This window comes from Triticum urartu, chromosome 2 (assembly GCF_003073215.2).
Source record: "Triticum urartu cultivar G1812 chromosome 2, Tu2.1, whole genome shotgun sequence".
Lineage (NCBI taxonomy): Eukaryota > Viridiplantae > Streptophyta > Magnoliopsida > Poales > Poaceae > Triticum > Triticum urartu.
In genome coordinates, this window is record NC_053023.1 from 22,977,328 (window position 1) to 22,991,474 (window position 14,147).

The following is a 14,147-nucleotide window of genomic DNA, read 5'->3' on the forward strand; positions in this document are numbered from 1 at the left end:
GCTACTTGACAGGTTGCCATGTCGATGTTTCCCCTTTTAGACGGAGATGGTCATGTCAAAGGTGTCAATGGCAAGGTTCTTCGCCATGTTAGGCCTCTCCTCTGCCTACCTCATGAAGATACGCCACCAATACATTGAGTTTCCACTGGTTATACTTCTTTACCGATGTAAAGTAGTTAACTGATGGTTTTGTTGTATACTCTTTGGGAAGCCATTGATCTGGTACTACATAGACTGAGGACGAGCTGAAGAAAATGTGAGCCATGGGAGGAGAGATTTACTGGAGCAAGGTGAACAACGGTGGCAGCGACCAGATAGGAGACGCAGGGAATGAATGTTTTCTCGTTCTTAGTGCTTTGGCTGTTGTACACTAAAGTGGATGGGAGATCTGCAAGTTAAAGTAAATATCATGGTATTCCTCTCATGCACCTTGTCGCATATACCCTCATAACCTCTGTAGCTCTGCCCTTACCGTTCGTTGTCTTATCTGTTCCTGACAAGTATTGACTTCTCTTTCACTTCCTTGCTTGTATATACATGCTATGATGTATTGTAATATGGATTGGATTTCATATACATGTACTATATTGATTTTAAGTGTTACACACATGGTTCTTGGTCGTGTTCTTCTGATCTAACGGCTCTGCACCTAATTGATACGACAACATTTCTTGTTCATGCTGTAACTATGATCATGCTTTAAGTAATTTTATTTACTGATGTGAATGCACTCATGATCTGTGTGGCTTTGTGTTAAAGTGTTCCAATATTATTTTTGTGTTGTTATCAAGTAGGTAGTTCTGTGTATTTTTGTATTTTTTATGGCAATTTCTATGACCTCGTGGATGATTCAAATCCATATAGCTTGTGAGGTGATGGCAGTCTTCGGCGGCATTTTAGTCTGTATAAGTTCAAATGTCTTTCCTATAGAGAAATAAAATCAGTCCACTTAATTTTCAGAATAACAACTCTTGGTGACTACTATTTATGAATCGCATATAATCCTTTGCAATTTTTGAATAGTTAACACAAGGTATTCGTTCATATCCTTAATTGTTCCATTGTGATGGTACTTGCATTACTCTCTCTTTGCAGATATATTCTTTTATGATTTGTTCATAATAATTTCTTGAGGACAACAATTTAGGTGGAAGATATGCTATAGACTAGGTGGTAATAATGCCCATCATTTACAATTGCAAAACTCTTAATAAATGTCTTGATAATCTCAAATAATAAACTACTGATTATTTTTCCCGACATTCAGAAATGCATAGTGAGCTGCACGTTTGGGTCACCACGTTGGAGTTGCTTTTAAATGATTCAAGAATATCATCAATCATGAGAATAGAGGGGATCAGAGTTAGGGAGGTGTTTTGTTAACATTTACACCTGATTTTTATTTATTAGTAAATAGGGGCGGGTTAACATTATTTTCTCTTGTTAAAGCATTTTTTAACCCATGGCAATGCACGGGCACTCAACTAGTGAGATGTAATGAGAGGCGCACCTCTCATGTTTACACACAACAGTTATAGTAGCAGGTGATGAAACCCCCTTTCCTGTGCGCTACGGTGCGGAGGATCGCCTAGGTCTGCGCGCGGAGGTAGAGGATGGCCAGATCTGGATTGGATCGCCCAGGGCCTGCGAGCAGCGATGCGGACCGGTCGGGTTGGCGTGTGCTCGCCGAGTTCCTGCGCGTGGCTTGACCAATTCATCTCTAGTAGTGTTTGCTTTGGGCTCATGTTGCATTGTGGCGCTGGTGGCCTCAGATCCTTGGATTGTTGGTGGAAGACTCGGCTCCAGGCGAAAATCATGCATCGACCCTGTCGTTGCCGGCGGTAACGGCGTCCACGGATGTTGTCTTCCTCCTTGGGGGTATCGTTGTGGAGCCGTTCTCTTCCTTCCCAATAGCGTGAGATCTCCTGGTGAAAACCTAAGATCGGGCAGTGCCAGATCGGGTGACGGTGGAGTCCTCAACTTCGTTTTCCTCCTTGGAGGCGTCACCTTGGTGATCTCGCCGAGGGGTTCTGATGGTGTTCGCGTTTGATGGTAGAGCTTGGGTTTGTGGTGCTACCGACGGGTCATTTTCTTTCTTTTCTTTTTGCGTTGCCTTTGCGGTGCTTTCCTCCTCTGAGGACTCTTGTAACACCTTCTTCTCATCAATGAATTTGGCAGTTCTCCTGCCAACATTCAAAAAAAATGAAACCCCCAGATTCTGGAACATTTTCCCTTCAATGAAAATGCGGGTAGGCCTCTTTGGGAGGCATAATTAAGCATTTCAATGATTCTTTTCAACCACGTACCCAAGTGCAACTCATATTTTTGTTACTTTTAGCGTTTTTGAGTTGTTTGTAAATTGCGATCCCTAATGCCATTCCACTACCCATTAATCAATCAAAAAGCTAATTGTCAGTGAAAATCGAACGGTAACCTTCCTCGCCTGATCTGAATGAACTTTTGTGAATCAGAGAAAATCTTCAGCGTCATTTTTGAAATAAATAAATACTGATAAGACCACAGCGTTTTACAATCTCCATTGGAAATTCTCAAGTTATATTATTACTCATTATATTGTTGCACATCACAAGTTTTGCTGTCCGGAAAGATGATCATTTTTCTTCCGGAGGTAGAAGAAGGCCTCGTGCTACTCGCTCATTTTGCCCCGTTGTTTAAGCAGTGCCGCAAGATTTTCAACGCCAGCCAGCTCACGCCGTTGAGCTCGTGGTCTGCGTCGGTCAGCGGCGTCCTCTCGCCGGCCCGGAAGAGGAACGCCTTGTCGCAGCGCACCGGCGTGCCACGAACCTGCTCCAGCAGGGTGGCCGCCTCCGTCAGCATGTCCTCGTCCCCGCCTGCGGCCAACTCCCTGGCGGCGCGCCCCAGCCGGCGCACGGTCAAGGCGTAGTCCTTAGCGCACTGTTCCAGAACCAGCCGCCGCCGGGGCGACGTCTCGGCGGCCTGCAGCCGGGCGATGCGGTCGCCGGTGGCCTTGGCGGTCGCCCCGGCGATCCTCACCGCGATGACGACGAGGCCGAGCTCGTCGGCCGTCGCACTCGCCGGGTCCGCCCCCAGCGTCTTCACGCACAAGTCGTAGTCGTGCGCGGCCTCCCAGGAGCCGGTGGCGACGAGCGTGCACGTGTCCTCCAGCGTGCTCGCCCTCGCCGTGCGCGCGTGCTGCGCGAGGAGCAGGAGGACGAGGGCGGAGGAGAGAGCTTGGAGAGCAGCCATGGTCGTCGTCGTCTGATTTGTTTCTCTCTCAGACTCGACCTATATATACTGTAAGACGTACGTAGGAGTAATTAGATTGGTGGCGCTGTAAATTTGTGTTTATCCTTTCAAACGTTTCCATTCGTTGCTCATGCATCAAAGTGAAACTCTTTTACTAGTTACATCACATTGAACAAAAACCGAATGTAATAAATTTTTGACAAATGTAATTAAGAATGGTGAGTAAGAAATTCACCACATATTAACCATGTGTATTAATCATCGCAATATTAGTAAATATTTCTGACGCCCAAGAGCCTACTGAACATATAATTTCTTGAGAATCCAGACAAAACAAAAGACCCGATTTATACTAGCAACACTAGTTAAAACGGGCATTTGTGTCCCAAATGAACGGAACCGCCTGTAATAACCCTACCACATGGTTTTATTTTTCACCGAGGCGGTTATTAAAAGCAAATCGCCTACAAAAATTAACTCGGGCGGCTCAAAAAGAAAAGAAAAGAAATGAAACAGCTTGCAGGCTAGTATTGGGCCACAACCCATTTTCACAATTGAACCCTTTCTTTCCGTCCCTCAAATCCCACCCCCGCAGTCACTCGCCCCCCCCCCCTCTGTTATCTTCCCCCCTTCCTTCTTGTCTTGCAAATCCGTCCCTTCTCTCGCGCATCGACCTCGGAGGGTTTAGGTGACCTTGGGCTGCACCGCCGTGAGGAAGCCATGGTGGTCAAGCCGCCGCATCGGAGCTCGCCTTCCGCCCTACCATCTAATCATGTGTTGTTAAGATACAATCAGCTAGGTAGATTGCACTAGTTAGTACGTGATGTTGGCTAGGTGATTCGAACTTGTGTTGACATATTTTCTTAAGGGGCCGGCTGGATGTCAGGTGACTCAATTTATAATTTGGGTAAGTCACTCTTTGATCTACCTTTAGATCAATGGACAGAACATTCATCTACAACGAAAAATGGCTGACCTAAATAATCCTTTTTTAGGGGTAGCTAGGTCAGTCATTATTTAGGCTGACCTAAATAATCTATCAGTCGATTTTGTCATATTGCCTTCCTAATCAGCATGTGGGCAATCCGAGGGCCTGACTTGAGTAGTATGCATGGCCAATTTTCAGCTACTTTGCTCCCACAGTTTGTGTGCCTGTTTCAAAGTGGCGGTGCCAGCACTATAACCTATGATGTCCAGTTCAAAAAAAAAAACTATGATGCAAGCACAAAGTATTTCTAAATATTTAACTATTTTCTTAATTTATGCATGGAAAATGCTTGTATTGAGAGAGGATTGCTCAAAATAACTGTGCAGTCAATTGACCACACAGCCAAAGTGTGGCTTCGCCACTGGCCGGTTGTAGCATGAAACGTCCACATGCTCGGTCTAAGAGCAAGATAAAAATAACTAACATGTCCACTTTACTAATCGTGAGCTCATTTTTTTCTTTTGTATTGTTTAGACGAGGATACATGTACATGTGCCTATACAAAATTGTTCTTTTTTTTTTGCATTGAACCTATATTTAATAGCTGAATATACTTATGGTGCATGTGATTTGCAGATGAGTCGCCACGTACGTATAGTTTCGGCCAGCTAATGATGGGAGTAGATTAACCCTAATTAAAACAAACACAAATTTTAAAAGGGAAAAATGTTACACAACTACAACTTGGCATTGGTATTACCATTGAAGATGAATAGATTGGAAGTTTTTCCACCAAAAAGAGAGGAAAGAAAGTGGAAAAGTATTTAAAAAATGAGTAAGCAAATAATGTAGTAGTCTTTTCGTAAAAAAATATTCTAAGGAATTAATTAGTCGCATGTGTATTACCTTTAAGAACAAAGAAAATGAAAAACAAAATAAATAACGATAAAATTTGCCCACAATTAAGAAAAAAATTGCACTTTCTAATATCATGCCAAAATAATCTTATAATAGAGGAATTTTGCAAAAAGGAAATTTTTAAGAATGGATTAGTAAAATTTGTATTAGCCTTAAAATAAACAAAAGAAATAAAAACTGAAAAAAGCAAAATAATGAAATTTTCTAAGAAAGAATGAATTAGTGACATTGGTATTATCCTTTAAGTAGGAAGAAAATAAAATATTAAATACAAATAATGTTAAAATTATCACAATCTACAATTGTGTATACTATGCAAGAATAAGCATATACTACTGGACTTTTTGGAAAAAATAAGTTCCCTAAGTAGGAAGGAATAGTGGCATTGGTATTAAACTAAAAAGGGAAAAAAGAAACAAAATCAAAATAATGAAGTTATCTAAGAAAGACTGAACTTGTGGCACTTGTATTACCTTGAAGTAGAAAGAAAATAAAAAAATACAAATCAAGATAAAATGCGCAAAACTCGCAATTTTGTATAATATGCAAGAATACACATATAATAGTGATTTTTTTTGTAAACAATAAGTTCCATAAGAAGGAAGCAAATAGCGGCATTGGTATTACCCTTAAAAAGAAACAAACAATAAAACAAAATAATAAAAAGTAAAAAAAATTTCTAGGGAAGAATGAATTAGTGGCACTGGTATTACCCTTTAAAAAATAAAATAAAAAGCTAAACTAATAATAACAAAATTTGCACACATTGTACACATAAATTGTGTTTTAAAAAATATCTGCAAGAATAAGCATGTAATATTGGAATTTCCGTAAAAAAGTTCTCTAAATTGAAATAAATTAGTGCCATTGGTATTACTCTTAAAGGATAAAGAAAATTATTTTTAAAAACAAATAATGACAAAAAATTCCAAAATATGCACCAAAATTTGCTTTTTTTATAATAGGCTAGAATAAACATATAATAACGAATATTTCACAAAAATAAAGTTCCAAAGAAGTAATGAATTAGTGGCATTGGTATTACACGTAAATAAGCACTAGTAGAAAACGGGCCTATTGTCCCGGTTTGTAAGGGCCTTTTGTCCCGGTTCCTGAACCGGGACTAAAGGGTCGTTACTAATGCCCTGTCCCTTTAGTCCCGGTTCAGTCCAGAACCGGGACAGATGGGCCTCCACGTGGCCTGTGCGCGGAGCCCAGGCAGGAGGGCCTTTGGTCCCAGTTGGTGGCACCAACCGGGACCAATAGGCATCCACGAGTCAGCATTTCTGTGGCTGGGGTTTTTGTTTTTTTTAAAGGAGGGGGGTTTGGGGGTTTTGGGGGGTTAAGTTAGGTGTTTCATATATTGTGTTAGCTAGCTATAATTAATAGAGAGAAGTGTCCCCTCTTATGTCCGTGCTTGGTCGACGCTACGTACTATACATACGTATAGAGAGGACTAGACACGCTAGCTAGCTAGTAAGCAAACGAAGGAAACAGAAGATCGTCATGAACATATATGCATATAGAGAGAAGTGATATCGACCACCTCTCTTTCTCCGAGAGATTGGTCGAACAACAAGTTCTCATATATCTATCCGACACTACCGGCTACATCATTGTTGAGGAAATCGTTAACTGGTAGCTGCTCGGTTGGCTAGCGAGTAGGGGATTAATGGGCTAATCGGCAAGTTAATCGGCCATTTAATCAATTAATCAGACGATTTTTTGGTTTATCGGCTACTCGGTGACCCTATGAGTAGGGATTAATCAGCAAGTTAACTGGTTAATCAGATGAATTCTTGAACAGGGGCTACATATATACAATAATTATCTCTTATAAATATAATCTCCTAACATACGGACGCATGGTCCACATTAGTATTCTCTGTCTTCAGCGATCACGTGGTCAAGAAAGAATGCCGCCAATTCCTCTTGAATTGCTCGCATGTGAGCTGGTGCTAGGAGTTCATCCCGCATCCGAAACATCTAATTTGAAGAAGGGGGTCAATACACATATATATGAATGAATGAAACTCAACACAAATGATGGTAATAAAATAAAATTGTGAATATTGTTATTTACGCACTTCATATTGTTCGTCAGAGTAGCCCCGCTCACAGGTCGTGTGGCGGATGGACTCGCAAACGTAGTATCCACAGAAATCATTCCCTTGTTCCTGCCACAACCACTTTACAAGAAATAGAGGTTAATCAAACTGATAAGCAAGAATGCCAAATGGTATTGATGAAACTAGCGCTTGAATCACTAGGAGATGCGCGGAACATGCTAATATAGTGCTTACTTTCGGGTGTCTAAATTCCAGCTTCTTCAGCAGTCCCGGAGCTTTTTTGGTGAATTTTCTCCAAACCCTGCCAGACAAAGAAAACAATTACTTGATATCAGAAATGAACAAAGTTGCTGATATGGTGGATAATGATCGATGTAACTTACTTCTCGAGCATTTGAGTCATGTCCGCATACTCCTGGGGATCTTTTCGTTTAGAGTCCAAGACAGTTACTACTCCCTGCTCAAGCTTAATCTCTAGGAGAATATAGTGGAACCTGCGCACGCATGTATAACTCATCAATTACATTGCTACAACCTTGACTAGTATATAAGGGAAACCGAATATGCACAAGACAGTAACACTCACTTGAAGTTGTAAGGAAAGAGTATTATATCTTTGTTTTCATTTATTACCAACGATCGTAGCAAGTTGGCCTCGGTATCTGTGGCATGAAATTTAACCTCAGTTGCATCTATGAGGTTTGTGTTAATGAACCCAATATCACCGATTTTTCTTTTCTTCAATTCGACGATCTTCAATCTGCATAATATAGTGAGGATAATTATAAATACATGCAATGAAAGAGCTGAGCTATATAGAGAGACTTAATGACAGAAGTAGTACTACTTACAGACAGTAGCAGGTGACCATTGCTTTATCGAGGGCCAATTGATTGAAAAACTGAAAGAACTCCTCAAATGGAACAGGCAATAGTTCAATTCCAACGAGGTCATGCTCCTTTTTAACTCTCACATACAAAGTATTCCTCCCCCCAGACTCTCTGCAGATTTTCAAGTACCAATCATGCAATCTTCGCATCATCGTTGATAGAGATCTTTCATCTTTGACGAGAGGCTTCCCATACTCGTATCTTTGTATCTGCACCTCCAAGAAATCATAATGTGCATCGTCGGGCAGGTAATCTCCAAGATTGCTATAACCGGGCACCATCCTCGGATCATTAGCGACGATGTCGCTAGGCACCTTGAGCGGGGGGCACGATTGCTTCGCTTGTTCGCCGAGCTGGGCAATCTGTTTCCCAGCTCGTCATTTTTTCATCCTTTGATCACTGACAGTACTTCCCGTCCGCTCCGCTTTGGCAAATGCCTTTCCAATAATGCGCTCATAGTTGCCTTTCGGCGGAGACTTGGGTGGTTTTGTCAGGGCAGCCAGAGTGTGCTTCGCTTTCACCGGATCTACCTTCTCCTTCGGGGGTGGATGTTTCTTTGCTTTCACCCCTTCAAAGAAGTTCCTCACTTCTTCTCGCGCGATCTCGGCGTTCTCCTTCGGGGTCCGCTCGTATGGTAACTTCTCTGGAGTCTTCAGAGAAGGACCGAATCTGTATGTCCTCCCGCCTCTGGCTGTACTGCTAGACGCCGGCAGAGCAGACGGAGCGGCTATCTTCTTTACTTGCTTACGAGGCGGAGGAGAAGGACTACGACGCGCCGGAGCAGCCGGAGCGGCGGCGGGTCTCTTCCGCCCTTGCTGACGAGGCGGAGAAGGAGGAGGCTGGCTGCTCGGGCGCGTCGGCGCAGGCGGAGAAGGAGGCGGAGTGCCGCCACGCGCCGGAGAAGGAGCCGGCTGAGTGCCCTGATCGTCACTCGCCGTAGGAGGAGGCGGTGGAGGAGGAGGAGGAGGAGGAGGCGGAGGCGTCCAGTTCGGAAGGTTGATGAGCTCCTTCCGCCATAGGCATGGAGTCTTCAGAGCAGAACCCAGCCGAGTCTCCCCTTCACCAGTAGGGTGGTCAAGCTGGAGGTCCTCAAATCCCTCCATTATTTCATCCACCATCACCCTAGCATATCCTTCTGGAATCGTCCGGCAGTGAAAAGTTGCGCCGGGTTCAGTAGGAAAAAACAGAACCAACAGCCGCCTTGACCTTCATATTAATCCATTGCGTCATAAGGTGGCAATTTTGAGACTCCGTGATAGCATCCACGGGATAGCTGGCAGGAGCCGTCAAGACATGCTCCGTCAGAAGCAGCTCGGTGGAAGCCACGCTGCTTCTCCGCTGAGATGGCGGGGTAGCTTCGGGGGAAGCTTCAGCAGTTCGTTTGCTGCAATTTGCTTCTCGTTTCTCTATGTACCCTAGCGTGCCCTAGCGTGCAGCGCCTGCAGCGCCTGCAGTTGAGTCTGCTCCACTTTCTTCCTCCTCTCATGGCATTTGTAACCGCCTGCGTCTGGAAACCCAGCCTTCCACGGAATGGAGCCTGGCGTGCCTCGTGTCCGTCCAGGGTGCTCAGGATTCCCGAGGGCCATTGTGAGCTCGTCGTTCTCTCTGTCTGGAACGAACGTCCCTTGCTGCGCTGCTTCGATATAGTGCTTAAGCCTCTTGACTGGTATTTCCATTTGCTCGTCCGTCCAAATGCACTTCCCTGATACAGGGTCCAAGTTTCCGCCAGCCCCAAGAACCAAGTCCGGCAACGGTCTGGCCAGTTAATTGTCTCTGGTTCGATCCCTTTATCAACCAGATCATTCTCAGTCTTGGCCCACTTAGGCCGGGCTACGAGGTAGCCACCTGACCCCGTGCGATGGTGATGCTTCTTCTTCGCGCATTTTCTTGTTTGTCGCCGACATCTTCTTACTCTTTTCCGATGTCTTGTGGGCCACAAATACGGGCCAGTGATATTTGATCTTCTCATATCTGCCCTTGAATTCCGGTGTCTCTTTTTTATCGACAAACATATTCAGCTCTTTCTTCCACCTCCTGAATAGGTCTGCCATCCTCTTAAGAGCAAAAGACCTGATTAATTGCTCTTTAACTAGCTTCTCCGGATCATTGATATGTCTCCAATGTATCTATAATTTTTGATTGCTCCATACTATATTATCTACTGTTTTGGACTATATTGAGTTTTATTTTCCACTTTTATATTATTTTTTGGACTAACCTATTAACCGGAGGCCCAGCTCAGAATTGCTGTTTTTTTGCCTATTTCAGTGTTTCGAAGAAACGGAATATCAAACGGAGTCCAAACAGAAAAATCCTTTTTGGAACGTGATTTTCTTCTCGGATAAGACCCATGAGACTTGGACCCTACTCCAAGAAGTACCGGAGGCGGTCACGGGTAGGGGGCGCGCCCCCCCTACAGGGCGCCCCCCTGCTCGTGGCCCCTCGGTGCTCACGATGTACTCCTTCCTCTATATATACCACGTACCCCAAACGATCAAGAACAGGAGAGCAAAACCTAATTCCACCGCCGCAACTTTCTGTATCCGCGAGATCCCATCTTGGGGCCTGTTCCGGAGCTCCACCGGAGAGGGCCGCCATCACGGAGGGCTTCTACATCATCATAGCCCCTCCGATGAAGTGTGAGTAGTTTACCTCAGACCTTCGGTTCCATAGTTATTAGCTAGATGGCTTCTTCTCTCTTTTTGGATCTCAATACAATGTTCTCCCCTCTCTTGTGGAGATATATTCGATGTAATCTTCTTCTTTTGCGGTGTGTTTGTTGAGACCGATGAATTGTGGGTTTATGATAAGTCTATCTATGAACAATATTTGAATCTTCTCTGAATTCTTTTATGTATGATTGGTTATCTTTGCAAGTCTCTTCGAATTATCCGTTTGGTTTGGCCTACTAGATTGGTAGTTCTTGCCATGGGAGAAGTGCTTAGCTTTGGGTTCGATCTTGCGGTGTTCTTTCCCAGTGACAGAAGGGGCAGCAAGACACGTATTGTATCATTGCCATCGAGGATAACAAGATGGGGTTTATTTCATATTGCATGAATTTATCTCTCTACATCATGTCATCTTGCTTAAAGCGTTACTCTGTTTTTAAGTTAATACTCTAGATGCATGCTGGATAGCGGTCGATGAGTGGAGTAATAGTAGTAGATGCAGAATCGTTTCGATCTACTTGTCACGGACGTGATGCCTATATACATGATCATGCCTAGATATTCTCATAACTATGCTCAATTCTGTCAATTGCTCAACAGTAATTTGTTCACCCACCGTAGAATACTTATGCTCTTGAGAGAAGCCACTAGTGAAACCTATGGCCCCCGGGTCTATTCTCATCATATCAATCTCCATCACTTTAATCTTGCTTTGTTTTACTTTGTCTTTTAATTTTCACTTTGCATCTCTATACCAAAAATACCAAAAATATTATCTATCGGATCTCACTTTCCGTAAGTGACCGTGAAGGGATTGACAACCCCTAATCGCGTTGGTTGCGTTGAGCTCTTTGTGTTGTGTAGGTACGAGGGACTTGCGCGTGGCCTCCTACTGGATTGATACCTTGGTTCTCAAAACCTGAGGGAAATACTTACGCTACTCTGCTGCATCATCCTTTCCTCTTCGGGGAAAACCAACGCAGCTCAAGAGGTAGCAAGTTCTGGCACCGATGCCGGGGAGTCTACGCAAAAAGTCAACATACCAAGTACCCATCACAATCCCTATCTCTCGCATTACATTAGTTGCCATTTGCCTCTCGTTTTCCTCTCCCCCACTTCACCCTTGCCATTTTATTCGCCCTCTCTTTCTCCTTCCCCTTCTCCTTCTCCGTTTTCCTTTTTCTCGCTTGCCTTTTGTTTGCTCGTGTGTTGAATTGGTTGTTTGTCGCGATGGCTCTACCAAATTTTGGTGATCTTCACTTTAAAAGGTTAGAGGAGATCGAAAGCAACGTTAGGAAGTTTATGGTTTTACAATTTGAGGATAATAATTTCTTTAGAAACGAGCTTAAGGAACAAAAAGGTTTTATGAGTTATATGAATAAAGAGCTCGATGATATGTCTAAAGAATTTGATGGTATTAGATCCCAAATTGCTCGTCTTGAAAAGATGACTGCTGAAATTTCAGACATGCAAGCTACCTTAGTCAATAAGATGGCCGCAAAACCGAATACCTATGAAAATCAAGATGAAGATCTAAAAGTTATTGATGTGTCCCCTATCAAATCTTTGTTTTGCAATATGAATCTTGATGAAACTGAATATGATCTTCCTTTACCTAGAAGGCGTTCCAAAAATTCGGAGTATTTAGATCTTTATGATGAAATTGATGAAAGTGGGATTGAAAGAAATAAAAATTTAGATGTTGCTAAACCCACTATATTGGATTTCAAGGAATTTAATTATGAAAGTTGCTCTTTGATTGATTGTATTTCCTTGTTGCAATCCGTGCTAAATTCTTTGCATGCTTATAATCAAAAGAAAGCCTTCACCGAACATATTGTTGATGCCTTGATGCAATCTTATGAAGAAAAACTTGAGTTGAAAGTTTCTATCCCTAGAAAACTCTATGATGAGTGGGAACCAACTATCAAAATTAAAATTAAAGATCACGAGTTTTATGCTTTGTGTGATTTGGGTGCTAGTGTCTCCACTATCCCCAAAACTTTGTGTCATTTGCTAGATTTCCGCGATCTTGATGATTGATCTTTAAACTTACATCTCGCGTATTCTACTATTAAGAAACCTATGGGAAGGATTAACGATGTTCTTATTGTTGCAAATAGGAATTATGTGCTCGTAGATTTCATTGTTCTTGATATAGATTGCAATCCTTCTTGCCCTATTATTCTTGGCAGACCTTTGCTTAGAACGGTTGGTGCGATTATTGATATGAAGGAAGGGAATATTAGATTCCAATTTCCATTAAAAAAGGGCATGGAACACTTTACAAGAAAGAAAATAAAATTGCCATATGAAACCATCATGAGAGCCACTTATGGATTGCCTTCCAAAGATGGCAATACCTAGATCTATCCTCGCTTTTATGCCTAGCTAGGGGCGTTAAACGATAGCGCTTGTTGGGAGGCAACCCAATTTTATTTTTTTGTTTTTTGTGTTTTTCTTCTGTTAGGGAATAAATAACCCATCTACCCTCTGTTTGGATGTGGTTTTGTGTTTTAATTAGTGTTTGTGCCAAGCTAGACCTATTGGATCTTCTTGGATGATAGTTATTTGATCTTGCTGTAATTTCCAGAAACTTTGCGTTCAGTGCCCGAATTACTAAAAATCATCAGAATGTGATAAAATACTGAATCCAATTTCTTATGATCAATAAACAAATTATCTAGGCCGTCTAATTTTGGTAGATTTTTTGGAGTTCCAGAAGTTTGCGTTAGTTACAGATTACTATAGACTGTTCTGTTTTTGACATATTCTGTTTTTCGTGTGTTGTTTGCTTATTTTGATGAATCTATGGTTAGTAAAATAGTTTATAATCCATAGAGAAGTTGGAATACAGTAGGTTTAACACCAAAATAAATAAATAATGAGTTCATTACAGTACCTTGAAGTGGTTTTATGTTTTCTTTCTCTAACGGAGCTCACGAGATTTCTATTGAGTTTTGTGTTGTGAAGTTTTCAAGTTTTGGGTGAGTTCTTTTGATGGATTATGGAACAAGGAGTGGCAAGAGCCTAAGCTTGGGGATGCCCATGGCACCCCCAAGATAATCCAAGGACACCAAAAAGTCAAAGCTTGGGGATGCCCCGGAAGGCATCCCCTCTTTCGTCCACTTCCATCGGTAATTTACTTGGAGCTATATTTTTATTCACCAACATGATATGTGTTTTGCTTGGAGCGTCTTGTATTATTTGTGTCTTTGTTTGTTAGTGTGCCACAATCCTCCTTGCTGTACACACCTTTTGAGAGAGTCATCTATGAATTAAAATTTGATAGAATACTCTATGTGCTTCACTTATATCTTTTGAGCTATGTAGTTTTGCTCTATGTGCTTCACTTATATCTTTTGAGCGTTGAAATTTTGCTCTATGTGCTTCACTTAGATCTTTTAGAGCACGGTGGTGGTTTGTTTTAAAGAAACTATGATCT

General features: G+C 42.4%; 1 protein-coding gene across 1 annotated transcript; it reads right to left on the reverse strand.

Annotated features, from left to right (window-relative positions):
• Window positions 1-2,569: 2,569 nt before the first annotated feature.
• On the reverse strand, window positions 2,570-3,457 carry LOC125540767 (putative invertase inhibitor). Its single transcript, XM_048704332.1, has one exon. The coding sequence runs from the start codon at window positions 3,226-3,228 to the stop codon at window positions 2,656-2,658; it is 573 nt and encodes a 190-aa protein (XP_048560289.1). The 5' UTR covers window positions 3,229-3,457; the 3' UTR covers window positions 2,570-2,655.
• Between the last annotated feature and the right edge of the window lie 10,690 nt (window positions 3,458-14,147).